This window comes from Centroberyx gerrardi, chromosome 11 (assembly GCF_048128805.1).
Source record: "Centroberyx gerrardi isolate f3 chromosome 11, fCenGer3.hap1.cur.20231027, whole genome shotgun sequence".
Classification (NCBI taxonomy): domain Eukaryota; kingdom Metazoa; phylum Chordata; class Actinopteri; order Beryciformes; family Berycidae; genus Centroberyx; species Centroberyx gerrardi.
This window is the reverse complement of record NC_136007.1, coordinates 19,587,469-19,603,675: the sequence shown is the minus strand read 5'-3', so window position 1 is coordinate 19,603,675 and position 16,207 is coordinate 19,587,469. Positions and strand designations below refer to the sequence as shown.

Genomic DNA, 16,207 nt, shown 5'->3' with positions numbered 1-16,207 from the left:
AAGGCTGTGTGAATGCAGTAAAATGTTTAATTGTGGTACACCTGTAATTGGCAACACAGATGATCAGAGCTAATATATTTTATGTAAAAGATTGTTGTTGTTTTTTTATTAAAGCTCAGAAACAATTTTGGATGTGCAAGTTTGCATACATTACACATATAAGCATTCATTTCCTGAAATAAATAACAAAGCGTAAAGGAACAATTAACCCCAAAATCAAAATTCTGTCATTATCTCACCCCCATGTCAGTGAAAAATTGAAATTGAAATTTGTACTGCCAAACACCCAGCAAGTTAGCTCCCACACTCCTATCTAGCATTCTACCAAACATATTGTTGAAGTGAATGCAGTCTATTATTTAGAATTCCAAAAAGTAGACACAGTGACCAATAAAGTTCTCTAAACAACTCTTGCAGGTCTATATTTATTGTGTGGTGTTGTTCTAGGTAAAGGAAAGGGTAACCACTTCTTCTTGTGAAGTGTGACAACCAACACAAGGAAATGGGTTGATCTCGCAACTGAAACTCACAGCAGGCCTACTACATAATGAAATAAATATAGGCCTTTTGGACACTTGGAGTACAAGTGGTTGAGAGAAATCTGGTTGTCATTTTATGACCTTGTTGGAACTGTAAGCAACCAGACCCCCACAGGCTGAGATGGAGCTGTGAGCGCTAACTGGCTGTGGGTTTAAGTGGAATTTCGACTGACATCTGGGTGAATGGATAATAGTAAAAAAAAAAAAACAGTTGGGGTGAACTGTAGCCTTAAACCTGAAAATACCACAGCTTGCCGATATGTTAATCTTTCAACCTGAATTATTTATTTAAGGCTATTGCTAAATTGTATTGACAAAGTGAGTTTCCAACTTGTAATTACAATTTCAAAGATTGCAAAAATTGTTACACAAAGTCAGAAATGACCTCATTGCAGGCCAGTTAATCAAATGTCCTTTACCATACCAAACAGGCACATTCAATGTGCTGTTTTTGTGATATTATTGGCTCAACAGTACATACAGTATATCATTACTGTGGTAGGAATAATCACTAGATCTCCTTGGCAGGATAGGCGATTCCAATCATTTTGGTTCATGATATATTATGTGGGAGTGTATTCTTTATCATTAAAATATATATATATATATATATATTTACAATTTTTACAACTTTTTTACAATCACATATTTTTACATTGCATTTTGCCATTTGACATCTTGGTGTCATTTGCTCTAACAAAATAATTTAAAAAATACTCCAGTGAATATTTCACACAAATCTTTCATAATGAGATTGATGTCCTTTTCAAAACTTTGTAAAATTTGACATTACAGTAAAACATCATTGTTATATAGAGCATGATTAGACAATATTTACAGTACAGAACTATTGTGATTTAATTTTGTGTTTACAGTGCAATTTTGTGTCTCCGCTCTACATACAAGTGTCTAATACTCTGATACCTTTATTTCTGAAATTTTCTTTATTTCTTTAGTGCTTTTGTCTTGCTCTTGGTCTTCTAAATATATTCCCCTAATTGGTATAAGTCCATATATTTGTCTTCGTGAAACCAAGTGCACTTGATATTTCCATCATGTATTTTGTCTTTCCTTTAAGTTTTTGACTGCCGGACATCTGTCCACTCCATCTTGGTGTTTTGCAGCGCCTGAGTCTTCTTCTCATCCACCTTCACATAATCCACTCTGTGCTCGTCAGACAGAAAGGGTTTCTGCTGGACATTGAGAGAAAGATGAGTGAGCTGAATATGTGCTTAAATTAAAAATCAAAAAGTTATGAAAAATAAAACACGGTTCTGCTTTACCTGTACAACCTATAGTGGAGATATTTTGTATTTTTTGTATTGTGTTATCATTGCAGTAAGATGATAAGAAGAAGTCAGAACTCAGTCCAAGGGTGGCAGTGTTTGATAGGAAAATTAATCATGAAACCACTTGTATAGCTGCACTTGATGTCTTGAAGCTACTGTTACTGAACAAGTGAATGTAGGATGTCACATCTAATGCAATGCATTTGCCATTGCATGTGATGTTCTGCACAACACCATTACAAAAGCAATTTGCAAGACATCAAATGTAACATGTGTAAATAGTTTTGCATTCATTTTCCCATTGCCTACAAGTAGAAGTTATTACAGTTCTTTTACCCTTGAAGTGAGTATTGACTTGGTCATTTGAATTGTATGCAAGTTGTCATGGCAGCAGCGCACTCAGGGTCACTGGAGCTAATTCTAGATTGTGGTCGTAATGCGATATTACAACGGAGTGAGAGCTGAGGGACTAAAAGGACAATTCCACCCTGGGATACTCTTACATCAATCTGTGATGTTCAATGCAGATATTGTGATGAAGTCTTTTCATTTACTTTTTCAGTGTACCCACTTTCCCTCAACTGTCTCATCTACTTCTACTTCAGTTAGTGATTTCCTGCATTTCCCAGAATGCCTTTGGACAACCTCCAGAAGTGCCTGAGCTTGTAGCATTTAGTACATGTAGGTGGAGAGAGAGCGATAGCATAGTAACTACAAGAGAGTGAGTTTTTCCAGTCGAGAAAAAGTGACAATCACTCCCTTACGCAAAATGCAACATGTCTTGTGGCTGCATTGCATTCTGGTTTATTGAGGCTACTCCCGGTGGAGAATTTGGTCTCTCTGCTACGATGGATTTCTCACTGTATGATTGTTGACCGTCGGTGCTAAATGAAAGCAGCTCTTGCTCTTTGATTCTGAGGGACTGACACCAAAACTTGACGTTTCCTGTTGATCTTTTAGATAGTTATATATAGTTGTTAGAATTTCTTTTGCCTTGAACTCTATTGTAGCTGTGCTGGAAATATCTTGACATCACGTCAGATCGTCTATGTTTGACTAGTTATCCATGGGAATAAGAAAAATACACCACCAAACAACAAAATGGGCCCAAAATCTCCACATATTTAAATGATCTCCTGTCACACCAATGCCCTGATTCTTGGAACTGAGCAAGCATTACGTTGGTCCTGTGTGTTGTGTAAGATGTAGCTGTTCCTCATTTGTATTTTCTTGCATCTTTAGTCCAAAGGTGCACTTGACAGCATTCTATGCAGCAAAAAGCAGCTGTGTTAAATACAAGTACATTTGATGATCTTATCGAATGGCCTGCAACAAAGCTGTCTACATTGTCAGTTAATTTATCAATATGCTATCAGTTACAGTCCATCACTGAACCACCATGAGTCACGGCAAATGCTGGTGGACCAATGGAGAATTGATTAGCAAAATGCAGCCACTGGTGGGCCGAGGCCTGCGTGGAATACTGATGACAGCATCTCCCAAATGTATTTAGGAAGACAGGGGTAAGATATTGCCTTTTGTTGAGTATTTAGCCAGTTCATCTCCATTATCTATCCAATCTCCACATACCTTCTGCACAGGAGAAGGAGATGCAGAATTGAAGTCCAGTGACAAGTAGTCAAGGTTTGATCTCCTCGCCCAGGACTGAGGTGCTCCATCAAAGGTGAGAAGGGACTGCTGCTTGGACTCCTGCCATGAAAAGGAAAAAATGAAGACCTTCTCTTCAATCAGAATCATCACTGTTCCCAGTTAAATGGATCACAAATACTAGTGATTTGGGAAAACAAAGTAATACATTTGCACAACTGTATGCCCTATGGTGTATTAGGGCATACAGGATGTCAGGAATTATCATCATATATTAATATTATAATAAGTTAGAATAATATGTTTCTTTGAAATTTAACTTTCTGTGGTTTTTACTTTTCAATCTAATTTCATAAGTACTGTGTTATCAATAAATAATAATTGTTAAAAAAAAACAACAACAACATGGCCATAGACTGCTCATTTTCAGATTCAATTTGGTAAAAATCCAGCAAGGCCTCTCAGATTTCCAGAACTGCCTCCAGTTGGCGCCTATCAGCACGTGCCTTTTCACTGATGATTGTACAGTTGGAGATGATCAGTGATGCAGGAATCAGAGTCACTACTACTGCTAAGCAATCACAATTTATATGTATTTTTCCCCCCACAATGAAATCAAGGGAAGGACTATGGATCGGCCCTAGTCCATCCACTCGTCACAATATCTTGGACACCACTGATGAAACGCTGGGGAATGATGCGTGTCATTGCTTCCTTCCAGCATTTTCAAAATGACACTGGTTGGCCTCAGGGGGGGCGCTACAATGTTTGTTTAATTGTCTGTGCGTCACGCACAAAATCCCGAATGGAGAGTGACACATTGATGTTTTGGCTCCGTACTCTTATTACTGAAGATGTGAAATAGCACAATGACTGTGGGGTTACAGTGCAGACTGTCAGCTTTCATTTGAGGATTTCCACCGCCACAATGGATATTAAAACAAAAACACAACCTTTTGTTCATAGTTCCCTCTTTCAGGGTACAAAAAGTATTTGGACAGATTAAGATATGATTCACTAAATTACCAATTTTAGGAAAAATCATTACTGGCTAATTAAGTCAAGAAATCTTAACAACATACAACTACTATAAGCACTTATTATGTTTTTTCTTGTTGTGCGCTCTTCTGTATTGCCTGATTCTTCTTTTCCAAGCAAATCTTTTGCAATAGAAAATGATTCTGGGATGCAGAAGAACAAAAACAATGCTAGCTTACCTGTAATAGCATTAAAATATCAGTATACAAGTATGAAAACGCATGTGCAGTCTTTCAACCTCTGTGGTAAATTTAAATTTTTGGACAATTTTTAAGGTCAGATGTAAATGAAAGGCTGATGATTCATATCTTGATACAAGTTGGACATGAGAGGTGTAAAGGGCTCTGAGGCTTTAGCTGTGACGACACTGTTCAAAATGACCCTGAGGCTGTGTGAAGGAAATGGAAGACTAAATTAGTTGTCTAAATCAAACTAGCCTCAAGTAAACATGCATTTGCTACCAGTTTAAATATAGAAATATATTATAAATATAGTAACTTAAATGGTTGTTTTCTCATGAGCTACACAGGGAAACTAAATTACTGTCAGAATGGCCCTTACTCAGTTATTAACCATTCAACCACCAGAAAAGCACAAAAGCCTTCCATCAAGGCAACACTGTGTTGAGCAATGAGTGAACCTGAAGACAGGCCCTATAATGCATGTCAAGGAGAGAAAACAAAAGCCGTCTTTTATTTATCCCATGTGCAGCCAAGTCAGGCCCTATTGCACACTATTTGAGTGTACAGTCAAAGGCCACCTTTAAGGCCCATGAGCTCTTCTGTTGAAATATTGAGATGCTGTAATCTAGGCTTACTCATTACAATGTACTGTATATGCTTTGTTTAAAAAAAACTGAAAACATAAATAATAAATAAATTGTAATATTGTAAATAAAATAAATGTTTTACAGTGTAGCTTGTGTCTTCATCTCCTTCATTTTCCCCATCCTCGTGTCTTCTTTCAAGAAGTAAACTGTTCACTGCAATGCTGGAATTAACACAAACATAAAAAATAAAAATAGAAAGGAAGAATTTAATTCAGATCAACAACCAGTCAACAAGGCCAACAGACACAATACCATCCTTGAGGTAATTCAAAGAATCAAAAACAAATTATGACTGTTTAGACTTGCATGAAGAGACTTTTATTTATTTTCTCTCACCATGGTTCGGTCATTGTTCTGCTCAAAGGGAGATGAGTGGGACATTCTCTGATTGTAGAGAGGCTTCTCAAGTCAAGAGGTGGGGGCCGGGCTGTGAACCAAGGAAAGACAAAGTTATTGGATTGGCTGTAATGTGCATTTCATAGGCCAGTCTTCAAACCTCATTCCAAAAAGGACTTGTTGGACATGTTGCTAGATTAAATCCTTCTATTGTCAAACACTTTTGCAGTGATCCTCGTTATGCTTCGATGTACCATTAGGGCTGGGTAAAAGGCAAAGACATGTAGCAAAGACCAACAATACACCTATGTTGAATTGTTGTTGTTTATATTTGTGTTTGTGATTGTTGTGTTTGTATCTGATAATAGACCTGTATTAACCCTGTACTGGGTTTTAGAGCTTTGTATCATTAGTACATCAATGAAAAGAACTATAATGGCCATTAATTTATATGACCATGTCCCACTTCTATATGCTAACAGCATATAGATAGAGATCAAAATAGGACCTTGGATGGAGCCTTGTGGTACTCCACAGCTGCTGAGGACGATATCAAACTACCTAAGGTGAGAGAGATCTGCCTACCTGAATTATATGAGGTAAACCATTTAAGAGCAGATTCTTAGAAAGGCAGTACAAAGGTCAAGTCAAACTAGAATTGAATATTCATCAGCAGTGAACTGGTGAATATAAGAGTAAGCTCTGCTACTGTAATTTCTTTTGCTCTGTCTCTCATAGGGAATAAGACAAAATAACAATAAGATTTTTTAAAATGCTTAGTTTTTTAGATTTATACTTCCTAAGTTCAATAAGGACCACTGGCACTCAAAATCATTATGCCCATTATCCCTAGCCACAAATGGACTAGTACGAATAATACCTTGGTTTACCACAGCATGCCACAAATTTAGAAATATAAATATTTATGAATCAGGCCTGTTATGAAGTTTGCTCTCACCTCTCCTGCGAGGCTTCAGATGCCGGTTGATTGGAGGCGGTGCCAGATCTCCAGGTTGACACATAGCTGGACTGAGAGTCATAGGAGACTCAGCAGTGCAGTTTGAATTAAAGAAACTCATCGTTATGGGGCTCATGGGGATGTAACCGTCAGATACACCACCGGTAACGGAGAAAGATGGGGAATCCATGGGGACATAAAAGTCTTCCTCGTAGTTTGGTATTTGAGTGGAATTTAAACAAAGCTGCTGAAAGACAGTGCATCACAAGATCAGACAAATGTATTATACTGTCAGTGTAGTACAGTTGGGACAGTTGTCAAACATAAGAATGTTTTTTGGAAAGATTAAAAAAGGCTTGTGCTTGTTGTTGTTGAAAGTGCCTATTTTAGCCATCGATGCCCTCTCACCAAATTATGACTCTGCCTCTTGTTCCTCATTGAGCTGGTCTCAACATCTCCTAAAAACAAAAGATGTATTGTTGAAAAATGACTTTAGTCAACCATCACAATCGACTAGATGTTGAATAGTTCAAAAGCTGCCACATCACTTTTACTAACACAGAGTTATTTTAGGTACTGCAATGGGACTCTACAACAAATGTGCATAGTAGGTCCAAGAAGTACGTTTCATTTTCTTTAGCCCAGTTTCTTTCTATCTTTTGCATTGTACACACTGAAAATACTCTTCTGTTGAGGATATACCTATTCTGAAATGGTCCAGGCCTGACAAAGAGATCCTCCTGGGGATTAGTTCAGGGTGGTCTGAGAGTTGCTGTGCACTCATTGGCCGCAGCGTATGAGCTCCTTCATCACTTAGTTGCTCTGAGAGATGATTAGGCTTAGGCGGCAGTGGAGGAGGTGTTTGGCTATCAGCCGTTGCCTCAAATGATGCAGAAGAATAAGCTTTGTCAAAGTGGAAGATACTTGACGCACAGTGACGTGGTAGTGGAGAAGAAGAGGATGATGTTAAGGCCATGGGGGTGCATGGAGCACTGAAAGGGGGGTTAGTCAATGTTCCATGGGTGAAAAGAGATGGACAGGGGCCAGTGTGAGAAAAAGAGGATGAAGAGGAATTGGTGCAAAGAGGTGAGGGAACAATGTCCATGAAAGCATCGTCTGATGACTTCTGTTCCAGAGAGTTCTCAGAGTTTGAAAAGCTGTCACGTCTACAAAGATGAAAAAAATGAAGATATTGCATTTGTTAAACAAAAAAATGATTGCTATAATGTCATCTTGTGTCAAAAGTTTTACAGATTGTACATACCTACTAATGCTTACACTTCCCCCTGTCTCACACTGTGAGAGAAAGAGGTAGTCCAGTGGATGACTGGATTCTAGCTGGCTTGATATGGACCCTCTGTCACAGTTTGCAGGTGAGGGCTGATGGGAGGTTGGGGTGTGAGGAAAGCCCTCCTCTGAGCTCTCTTTTGAAAACATGACAGAAGGAGAGAGTAAGAGAGAAAGCATGTATCTGAAATGTTAAAACCAGTATGGAGCGATAAGAAAACATTATGTTGACACCCAGGGCCAGCTCTGCTGACAAGGGTGCAAACCACTAACATGCACAGAAAATAACACAGCTGTCTCCTATTCTGTACCCAGTTTACCATAGAAATGGGGCTTGAAACATGGCATCAGGTGGAATGAAAAAGAGGAATGATATTTTTTGCAGGCACATTAAATGTAAACATGTTTAATGGCATGCCTAATGTGACTGTAGGACAAAAGCTGCCTCCTGTGTTCATTTGTTTATGTATTCTCAATATTTTTTGTCAGGTACAGAAATTTAGCTTCTTTCCATTTCACTCAAGGCCAAAAAAAATCTGAAATTGGAAAAAACTGGAGTGTCTTTGCATGTGCTCTGTAAATGTTTTTCTGCTCTTATGGGAGCAGAAAAACATTTTGTATTCCCTCACAAAAGTTATGTGGCGGCATCGTGCAGGACTCTTGAGAGCAGTGGATCACTGCCCGTAACCCCCTTAATGCAGGCAACATGATCCTTATTGTAAACTATTTCAACAATTACATCTTATACAAAATGGCATTTATTCTGGAAAAATCCACAATGAAATAAGAATAATGTTACTTATTGTTATTACAATTTATATTATTATTATAATATTTTTCTGTAGGCCTGCTACACTGGCTGTCCAGGTAATCAATAGTGCTTACTTTTCTTCTTCCAGTAGTCTTAAAATCATGCTTCAAATATACAGCAGTGAGCAAAAACATCAGACTGTTTCTGTGTCAAAAATGACTTACATAAGTACAATATTGAGTGGAGCACTGTTATTATTCAAGAGTGCTATTCTATGTTATTTGTATTGACGTTTTGTGCACCTCTTCCACCTCAAATTACTTTGCTTGATATGCCATTGAAATATAGCTAATGTGGGTTCTCTTAAAGGATAAGGCTGGTGTTTTTTAATGCACTGCTTACCGTCAACAAATCCTATGAAAATAACAAAATCAGCAATGATTTTGTTTTGCCAACAAGTCTCGTCCATGTAGCCGGTGCTCAATGCAGCCATGTCCCAGCAGCCATAGAACTCCATTGTATTAAAAAAACAATTAAAAACACGACAAAGAGCCATGCCGTTGCTCTGGGCAGCATATTTCATCATCACGATGCACCGGGCCAGCCGACTTTTTCCTCAAACAACTTAATAAGCCGGCTGTAAACACGTTTGCGATCTCAGGAAAGTAGTTCCGTAGCACCAAAAATAGTCCCTGGCATAATGAAGAATTTGTTCCCATTTGAATTTGATTTGGTAATAACTACAACAGCCTGACTTTTCGTGGTAACAGTTAGCAATTTTTAAAATTGAAACTATGTCTTCGTGAGCTGTATTTCAAGGTTTTTAGCTTACAATTGGAGCCAATGACTTCCAGGTTGACGGCTAAAAACGGTACGGAGTAGAGCAAACGCATTGTTGATTTTGTTATTTTCATAGGATTTGTTGACGGTAAGCAGTGCATTAAAAAACACCAGCCTTATCCTTTAATAATCTGTGTCACAGTGTTTAGTGTTTGGAATATAGTTAGCTAGCTGTGTGTGTTTCATTGACTGCATGTCATGATTTTGTTATCATTTACAGTAACATGCAGGCTTTTGTGCTGTTCCTCTGTCCGTAATTTATTTTCTCTCTCTCTGGGGATCATGCCTGCTCTATCTGCTCCACACAGATGACAATGTTCCAACTGCCAGTTCCTAAGCCTCCCACCAAAATATCATTTTTATCATTATTATCCAGAATTCAAAATGACTGCAACAGTAGAATAAACTGAAATTCCTAGCTCACCAACATTGTGTGCAAGGGTCAAAACCACATTGTCCTGACAATAGATGTAACAATATTCCTGTGTCCCTAGGATGATCATGCACGATCAAAGAAATTGTAGGTAAAGAAAGAGAAGCCAGGGTGAAAGAGAAGCCAGGGAGAAAGAAGAGCCAGGGAGAAAGAAGAGCCAGGGAAAAAGAAGAGCCAGGGAGAAAGAAGCAGCCAGGGAAAAAGAAGAGCCAGGGAAAAAGAAGAGCCAGGGAGAAAGAAGCAGCCAGGGAAAAAGAAGAGCCAGGGGGAAAGAAGAGCCAGGGAGACTGAAGAGCCAGGGAGAAAAGAAGGGCCAGGGAGACTGAAGAACCATGGAAAAAGAAGAGCCAGGGAGAAAAGAAGGGCCAGGGAGAAAAGAAGAGCCAGGGAAAAAGAAGAGTCAGGGAGAAAAGAAGAGCCAGGGAGAAAAGAAGAGCCAGGGAAAAAGAAGAGCCAGGGAGAAAAGAAGAGCCAGGGAAAAAGAAGAGTCAGGGAGAAAAGAAGAGCCAGGGAGAAAAGAAGAGCCAGGGAAAAAGAAGAGCCAGGGAGAAAGAAGAGCCAGGGAGAAAAGAAGAGCCAGGGAGACTGAAGAACCATGGAAAAAGAAGAGCCAGGGAGAAAAGAAGGGCCAGGGAGAAAAGAAGAGCCAGGGAAAAAGAAGAGCCAGGGAGAAAAGAAGGGCCAGGGAGAAAAGAAGAGCCAGGGAAAAAGAAGAGCCAGGGAGAAAAGAAGGGCCAGGGAGAAAAGAAGAGCCAGGGAAAAAGAAGAGCCAGGGAGAAAAGAAGAGCCAGGGAGAAAAGAAGAGCCAGGGAAAAAGAAGAGCCAGGGAGAAAAGAAGAGCCAGGGAGACTGAAGAACCATGGAAAAAGAAGAGCCAGGGAGAAAAGAAGGGCCAGGGAGAAAAGAAGAGCCAGGGAAAAAGAAGAGCCAGGGAGAAAAGAAGGGCCAGGGAGAAAAGAAGAGCCAGGGAGAAAAGAAGGGCCAGGGAGAAAAGAAGAGCCAGGGAAAAAGAAGAGCCAGGGAGAAAAGAAGAGCCAGGGAGAAAAGAAGAGCCAGGGAAAAAGAAGAGCCAGGGAGAAAAGAAGAGCCAGGGAGAAAAGAAGAGCCAGCTAGAAAGAAGAGCCACAGGGAAATGAAGTGCAGATTCTGTACTGTCCCAAGGTGCATTCGTGTCGAGGGAATGACATATAGATCTAATTAATTAGCAATTTGTTTGAATGTGATCTGTGCTCTCTGGCTCTTTAGTTGATCAGCTGCCTCCATCTCTTCTATGGAGAATACAGTAACATTAGGCCACCTGGCTTACTGGTTAACATCAGCAACTGAACCGTTGGCAAACATGGTTCATAACATATTACCTACATACACAGGACTGCTTATACAACAATGTGATTTATTATACATTTTCAGATTATATTTTGTCTTCTGATCATGAAAAGATTTAGCCATATCCCCATACATTACTGTATTGCAGCATTCCATGCATACTAACTGATGAAAATAGTATGTTCTCCATGACATCATCTGAGTAGTAAGAGGATTATGGGAGCTGTGTGAAAAAATGCAGCTAAGATGTAAAGATTTAAGTTAAATTTTCACAATAATACAGCTTTTACTTCCTTTTTATAAAAAAAAATGCTGCAGAATAAGACCAGAAATGTTTTTTTTTACCACACTGTGATGAGGTCTGATCAGGTGTAGCTAGCTGCTGAGGTATAAAGGAGTGAAGTGTTTCAGTGTCAGTGTTTGACTGACCTGAATGTGGCTGTTGAAGACCACAATGCTGTGCTGGCAAAAAAAAAAAATTCCAGTAATATGCTCTATATTAACTGGAATTGGCCAATCATTTTGTGTAATCTACTTCCATGTATATATCTCTAACCTCAAATTCTCTCAGACTTTGCAGCTGACCTGATGTCTTTGCAGCCTCCCACCCCAGCACAGATCATTTACGTGGAACATCATGAACAATAGTTCAGTTAAAGCTGCACTGGGCAACTTCAAACCTTAGAGGCCCCTAATCACAGCGATAGAGGCAACTATTTGAAATGTGTGGACTTCAATAATCTGAAATCATGTAACATATGATGTCAGTAAAGTCATGTTTACCAACCCGGCCGGTCTGTGATGCTTTATACCAAATAGTAGCCTAATAATCATTTGGGCAAATAGGGTGAATCTATGGGGTCTCAATCAGGGTGGAGGGACGCTCTTCTCTATTGCAGCCCCACTTTGTGATTTAGAGTGATAAGACAGGTGGATTTTTACATAAAACTCTTGCATAGTGCAGCTTTAACACAGGCACATTTCAAACTGAACAGTATATCTCTCTGTCTCTCTGTCATCATTTTACCTGCTTCCTCCAGGCTCCCAAACTGGCAAATTTGACTGATGCTTTTGATCCAACTGTTCATCTCCTCCTCAGTTTTGGCTACCAGGTAAAAGATGCGAAATGACGTCTTCACGACAAAGAGGTGTTTTTCGAGGAACTCTCTCTTTAGCCGAAGTTGCCCGCTCTGCATTTGCACCTCGCACTCCTTCAGGTCGATGATGCGGATTGGCTTCTTGGAGTTCTTGCTTTGATAGTATTCCAGCACATCAGGATTACCGCTCATGCGACCTCTTCGAAGCACAAACCAGCGTTTCCTCCACGTCTGGGGGATAAAGGATCAAGCAGTTTGTCACACTTAAGTTTAAACTTTATACTTATACTTTCATATTATTCATGTACAGTACTGCATAATTCCAAAGGTCCCCCACCCCACACCATTTTACTCCTGGAAATTAGATCACAGCTCCTGCTCATCAGCTAACTTAGCAACTTTACACCCTATTTCTTGCTTTTGGTCACTAAGCGGAACGTCAACTCATATTTCCCAGAAGTACAAAGAAGAGGAAGTTCACTGTATTTAACAGAAATGTCTAGTACAAAGAACGAGCTGTTTATACAGTAGCTGGTCACTGCTTTATAGGGAAACACTGAAACTGACAACAGGTATTTTGTTTTAGCTCCAAAAACCTCATTGCAATAACATAATGCTGAGCCCTCACTGCCCAGAGGGCGGCAGTCATTTAGATGCAACATTTAAATATTAATCAATAAGAATAATAACAGTTGGGAGAAAAGCCACAGCAGATATTTACTGGAGATCATGTTAATGGGGTTGATATTAGTTTAGCACTCTTTGTGTGGCTCACCTGCATTGGTTGCGTGGGGTTTCTAAGCTTTAAGTCCCAGTGAATACCTTTCCTGCATGTTGGCAATTTGATCCTGCATGAGTCAGTTGGTATTTTAAGTGTTCATAGCAGGAAATGGTTAGACAGACATGCCGCACGTACTGTCAATAAGACAAACAAGCTCAAGAGTAAACCATAACTGGACCGTTGGTAATGTGATCCTATCCTGCAGAGGTTCATGTTTTGAAGATGGAAAGCGTGTACAGTGAAGAAAGTTGTTTTACTTTTGATATTTAAGTACACTCACCGAGCACTTTATTAGGAACACCTGTACACCTTCATATTCATGCAATTATCCATTCAGCCAATCATGTGGCAGCAGTGCAATGCATAAGATCATGCAGATACAGGTCAGCAGCTTCAGTTCATGTTCACATCAAACATCAGAACGGGGAAAAAATGTGATCTCAGTGACTTTGACCGTGGCATGGCTGTTGGTGCCAGACGGGCTGCTTTGAATATTTCTGAAACTGCTGATCTCCTGGGATTTTCACACACAACAGTCTCTAGAGTTTACACAGAATGGTGCGAAAAACAAAAAACATCCAGTGAGCGGCAGTTCTGCGGACGGAAACGCCTTGTTGATGAGAGAGGTCAGAGGAGAATGGCCAGACTGGTTGGAGCTGACAGAAAGGAACAGTAACTCAGATAACCTCTTTACAACTGTGGTGAGCAGAAAAGCATCTCAGAATGCAACACGTCCAACCTGGAGGCCGATGTCACTTTGGTAGCCGGTTGACACTGAGCTGAAAGCTGATACCTACCCAGTATTAGTATGCTCAGTATTAGTATGCAGTATAAAGTGCTCAGTGAGTGTATATTTAATACAATATACATAAGTGACTGGAATGGAGTTTTACATCTACATCACTTGAAATGTATCACTTTTACTGGTTAAAATAATCTATTTTCCAAATTTGAAATTTGAAAACTTTAAATTTTACATTTTAACTTTTAAAATGATAGTATCAACAACATCTATCTAGTTGTGTATGCATTATTTAATTCATTCAATCCATGCAATCTGCCCACCCCCCATTTGTGGAAAGGAAGTGCAAACGGCCATCATAAAGTTTGGCTATTTCTGCTTGTAAGTTCATTTTTCATTTTTCAAGTGCCTGGGAGTGACATTACTTCCCATGTTTCACAATACACACCCTAATTTCGTAGAAAACACACACACAGCGGCACACGCAGCAGAGCGGGTGGCCTGCCGACACTCTCACATGACCCCAACAACCACACAACAGCATAAGGCCACATACTGTTCATGTAAACGTTCGCACATTCTTGTGAATAATTTCCATGTTTGACATATATGTGCAATATCTGACATATTATTATTAAGCCTTATAGGCATTATGTTTTTTTTTAGAAACTTAAAGAAAATGCCTCAACATTAGAAGCCAAACCACAACACTAAGGCACTAATATGGAAATGAGGAAGAGGATACAAGGGAGCTTGCATTAGACTCCAGTGTACAAAAAGTATACTCTTGATTCTACATGTTCTTACAAGCAATATCCAAAAAAGCGTACAACACACACACACGCACACACACAGGTCCACACACAGACACACACACACACACACACACCAGGCTCTACAGCATTAACTGGCATTTGTGCTGCTCGGGTAAAACGCATAAGAACAGGGCGTAAAGTGGCCAGCATGGTCCGCTACTCACAAATCTCTTGAGTTTCCTCTCCGGGGGGGATTTGACGAGCCAACCGGTACACACCACATCCCCAGCACTCATCTTGACTGCAGAGCGTGCCGTCCTCACCACCACCAGCACCACCACCACTACTACTGCTGCTGCTGCTGCTGCTGCTGTGAAACTGAGAGCGGCGCTGAGCATATCCTGTGTTCTGCTGCTCAGCCCAGCCACCCCAAAAGGAGGAAGTCGAGAAATTGATCACACTAACAGAGAGAGAGAGAGAGAGGGGAGGGGGAGAGAGAGAGAGAGAGAGAGAGAGGAGGGGGGGTGGGAGAGAGAGAGAGAAAGAGAGAGAGAGGAGGGGGGGTGGGGGAGAGAGAGAGAGAGAGAGAGAGAGAGAGAGAGAGAGAGGAGGGAGATGTGTTTTATTTTCTCAAGGGCAACAGGCAGGTGGATGTAGCTGATGACCTGTAGAGGTATTAAAAGAAAAATTTGCCCACATAATAAGGCTTGACATGTTTTATTGACCAAAAAAAACAAACGTGCATGTTTGGTGTGCTAAATTTGTTTTTTTTGTTGGTCCAATTATGCTGTAGTGGTGTCGTTCATTTGTTTGTTGGGAGTCCACGGTCTCTGAAATTTGCTGAAATCAGAAGTGGCTTTCATATTAAATAGCTGATTAAAACATTTACTTACCTTTTTCTTACTTTATGATATATCAATAAAGGATAATCTAATATAATATAATATAAATATAATAAGAAATATATATAATATGATAATAACATAATAACAATAACAATAAAAAATTTAATACTAATGATTATATTTTGCAAAGTACTTTATAAGTTAAAAGGAAGAAAATGTCCATATCAACAAACAATCATCCATAATACAGGAAAGACTTGCATTTCTCCCTCCATTAACACCCATAGCTAACTTGTGATGGGCTTCCTGTATACATGTAATGATTTGGGGAGTAAAGAATTAAATTAGGCCATTACAAATCATGAAAAACTTTATTAGTGATGCAAATGTAATTGGAATGTAATTATATGTTTTGAAAAATAATAATAATTATTGTTGTTATTATTGTTATTACTATTACAATTATTATTCATAATACATTTTGTTTTTATATTCTATTGCAATGAACTTTATTATAGGTCACATGGTCATACAGTAAACACCCATGTTTTCAGTGACAAAACATGGGTGTCTACTCTCTAGCATTCTGTGAGAGAGGGACCCGCCCAATAACCTTTCTCTGAAGTAGCTCATCATCACTTTTTAAAATTTCCACCTCTCATACATTTTTATTGTCAATTTCCAGGTGCATATAAAAGATATTTCTTATGAATAATTAACTGCATTAACTTAACCAAAATGCTAATTTTAAAT

The 16,207-nt window shown here is 39.3% G+C and overlaps 1 protein-coding gene across 1 annotated transcript; it reads right to left on the bottom strand.

Annotated features, from left to right (window-relative positions):
• Window positions 1-801: 801 nt before the first annotated feature.
• Window positions 802-14,978, bottom strand: gab3 (GRB2 associated binding protein 3). Its single transcript, XM_071925393.2, has 10 exons — window positions 14,834-14,978; window positions 12,262-12,562; window positions 7,862-8,021; window positions 7,300-7,763; window positions 7,006-7,055; window positions 6,598-6,844; window positions 5,640-5,730; window positions 5,386-5,464; window positions 3,419-3,538; window positions 802-1,732 (listed from the first exon to the last, which is right to left on the bottom strand). The coding sequence occupies exons 1-10, from the start codon at window positions 14,903-14,905 to the stop codon at window positions 1,613-1,615; spliced, it is 1,704 nt and encodes a 567-aa protein (XP_071781494.2). The 5' UTR covers window positions 14,906-14,978; the 3' UTR covers window positions 802-1,612.
• Window positions 14,979-16,207: the final 1,229 nt, after the last annotated feature.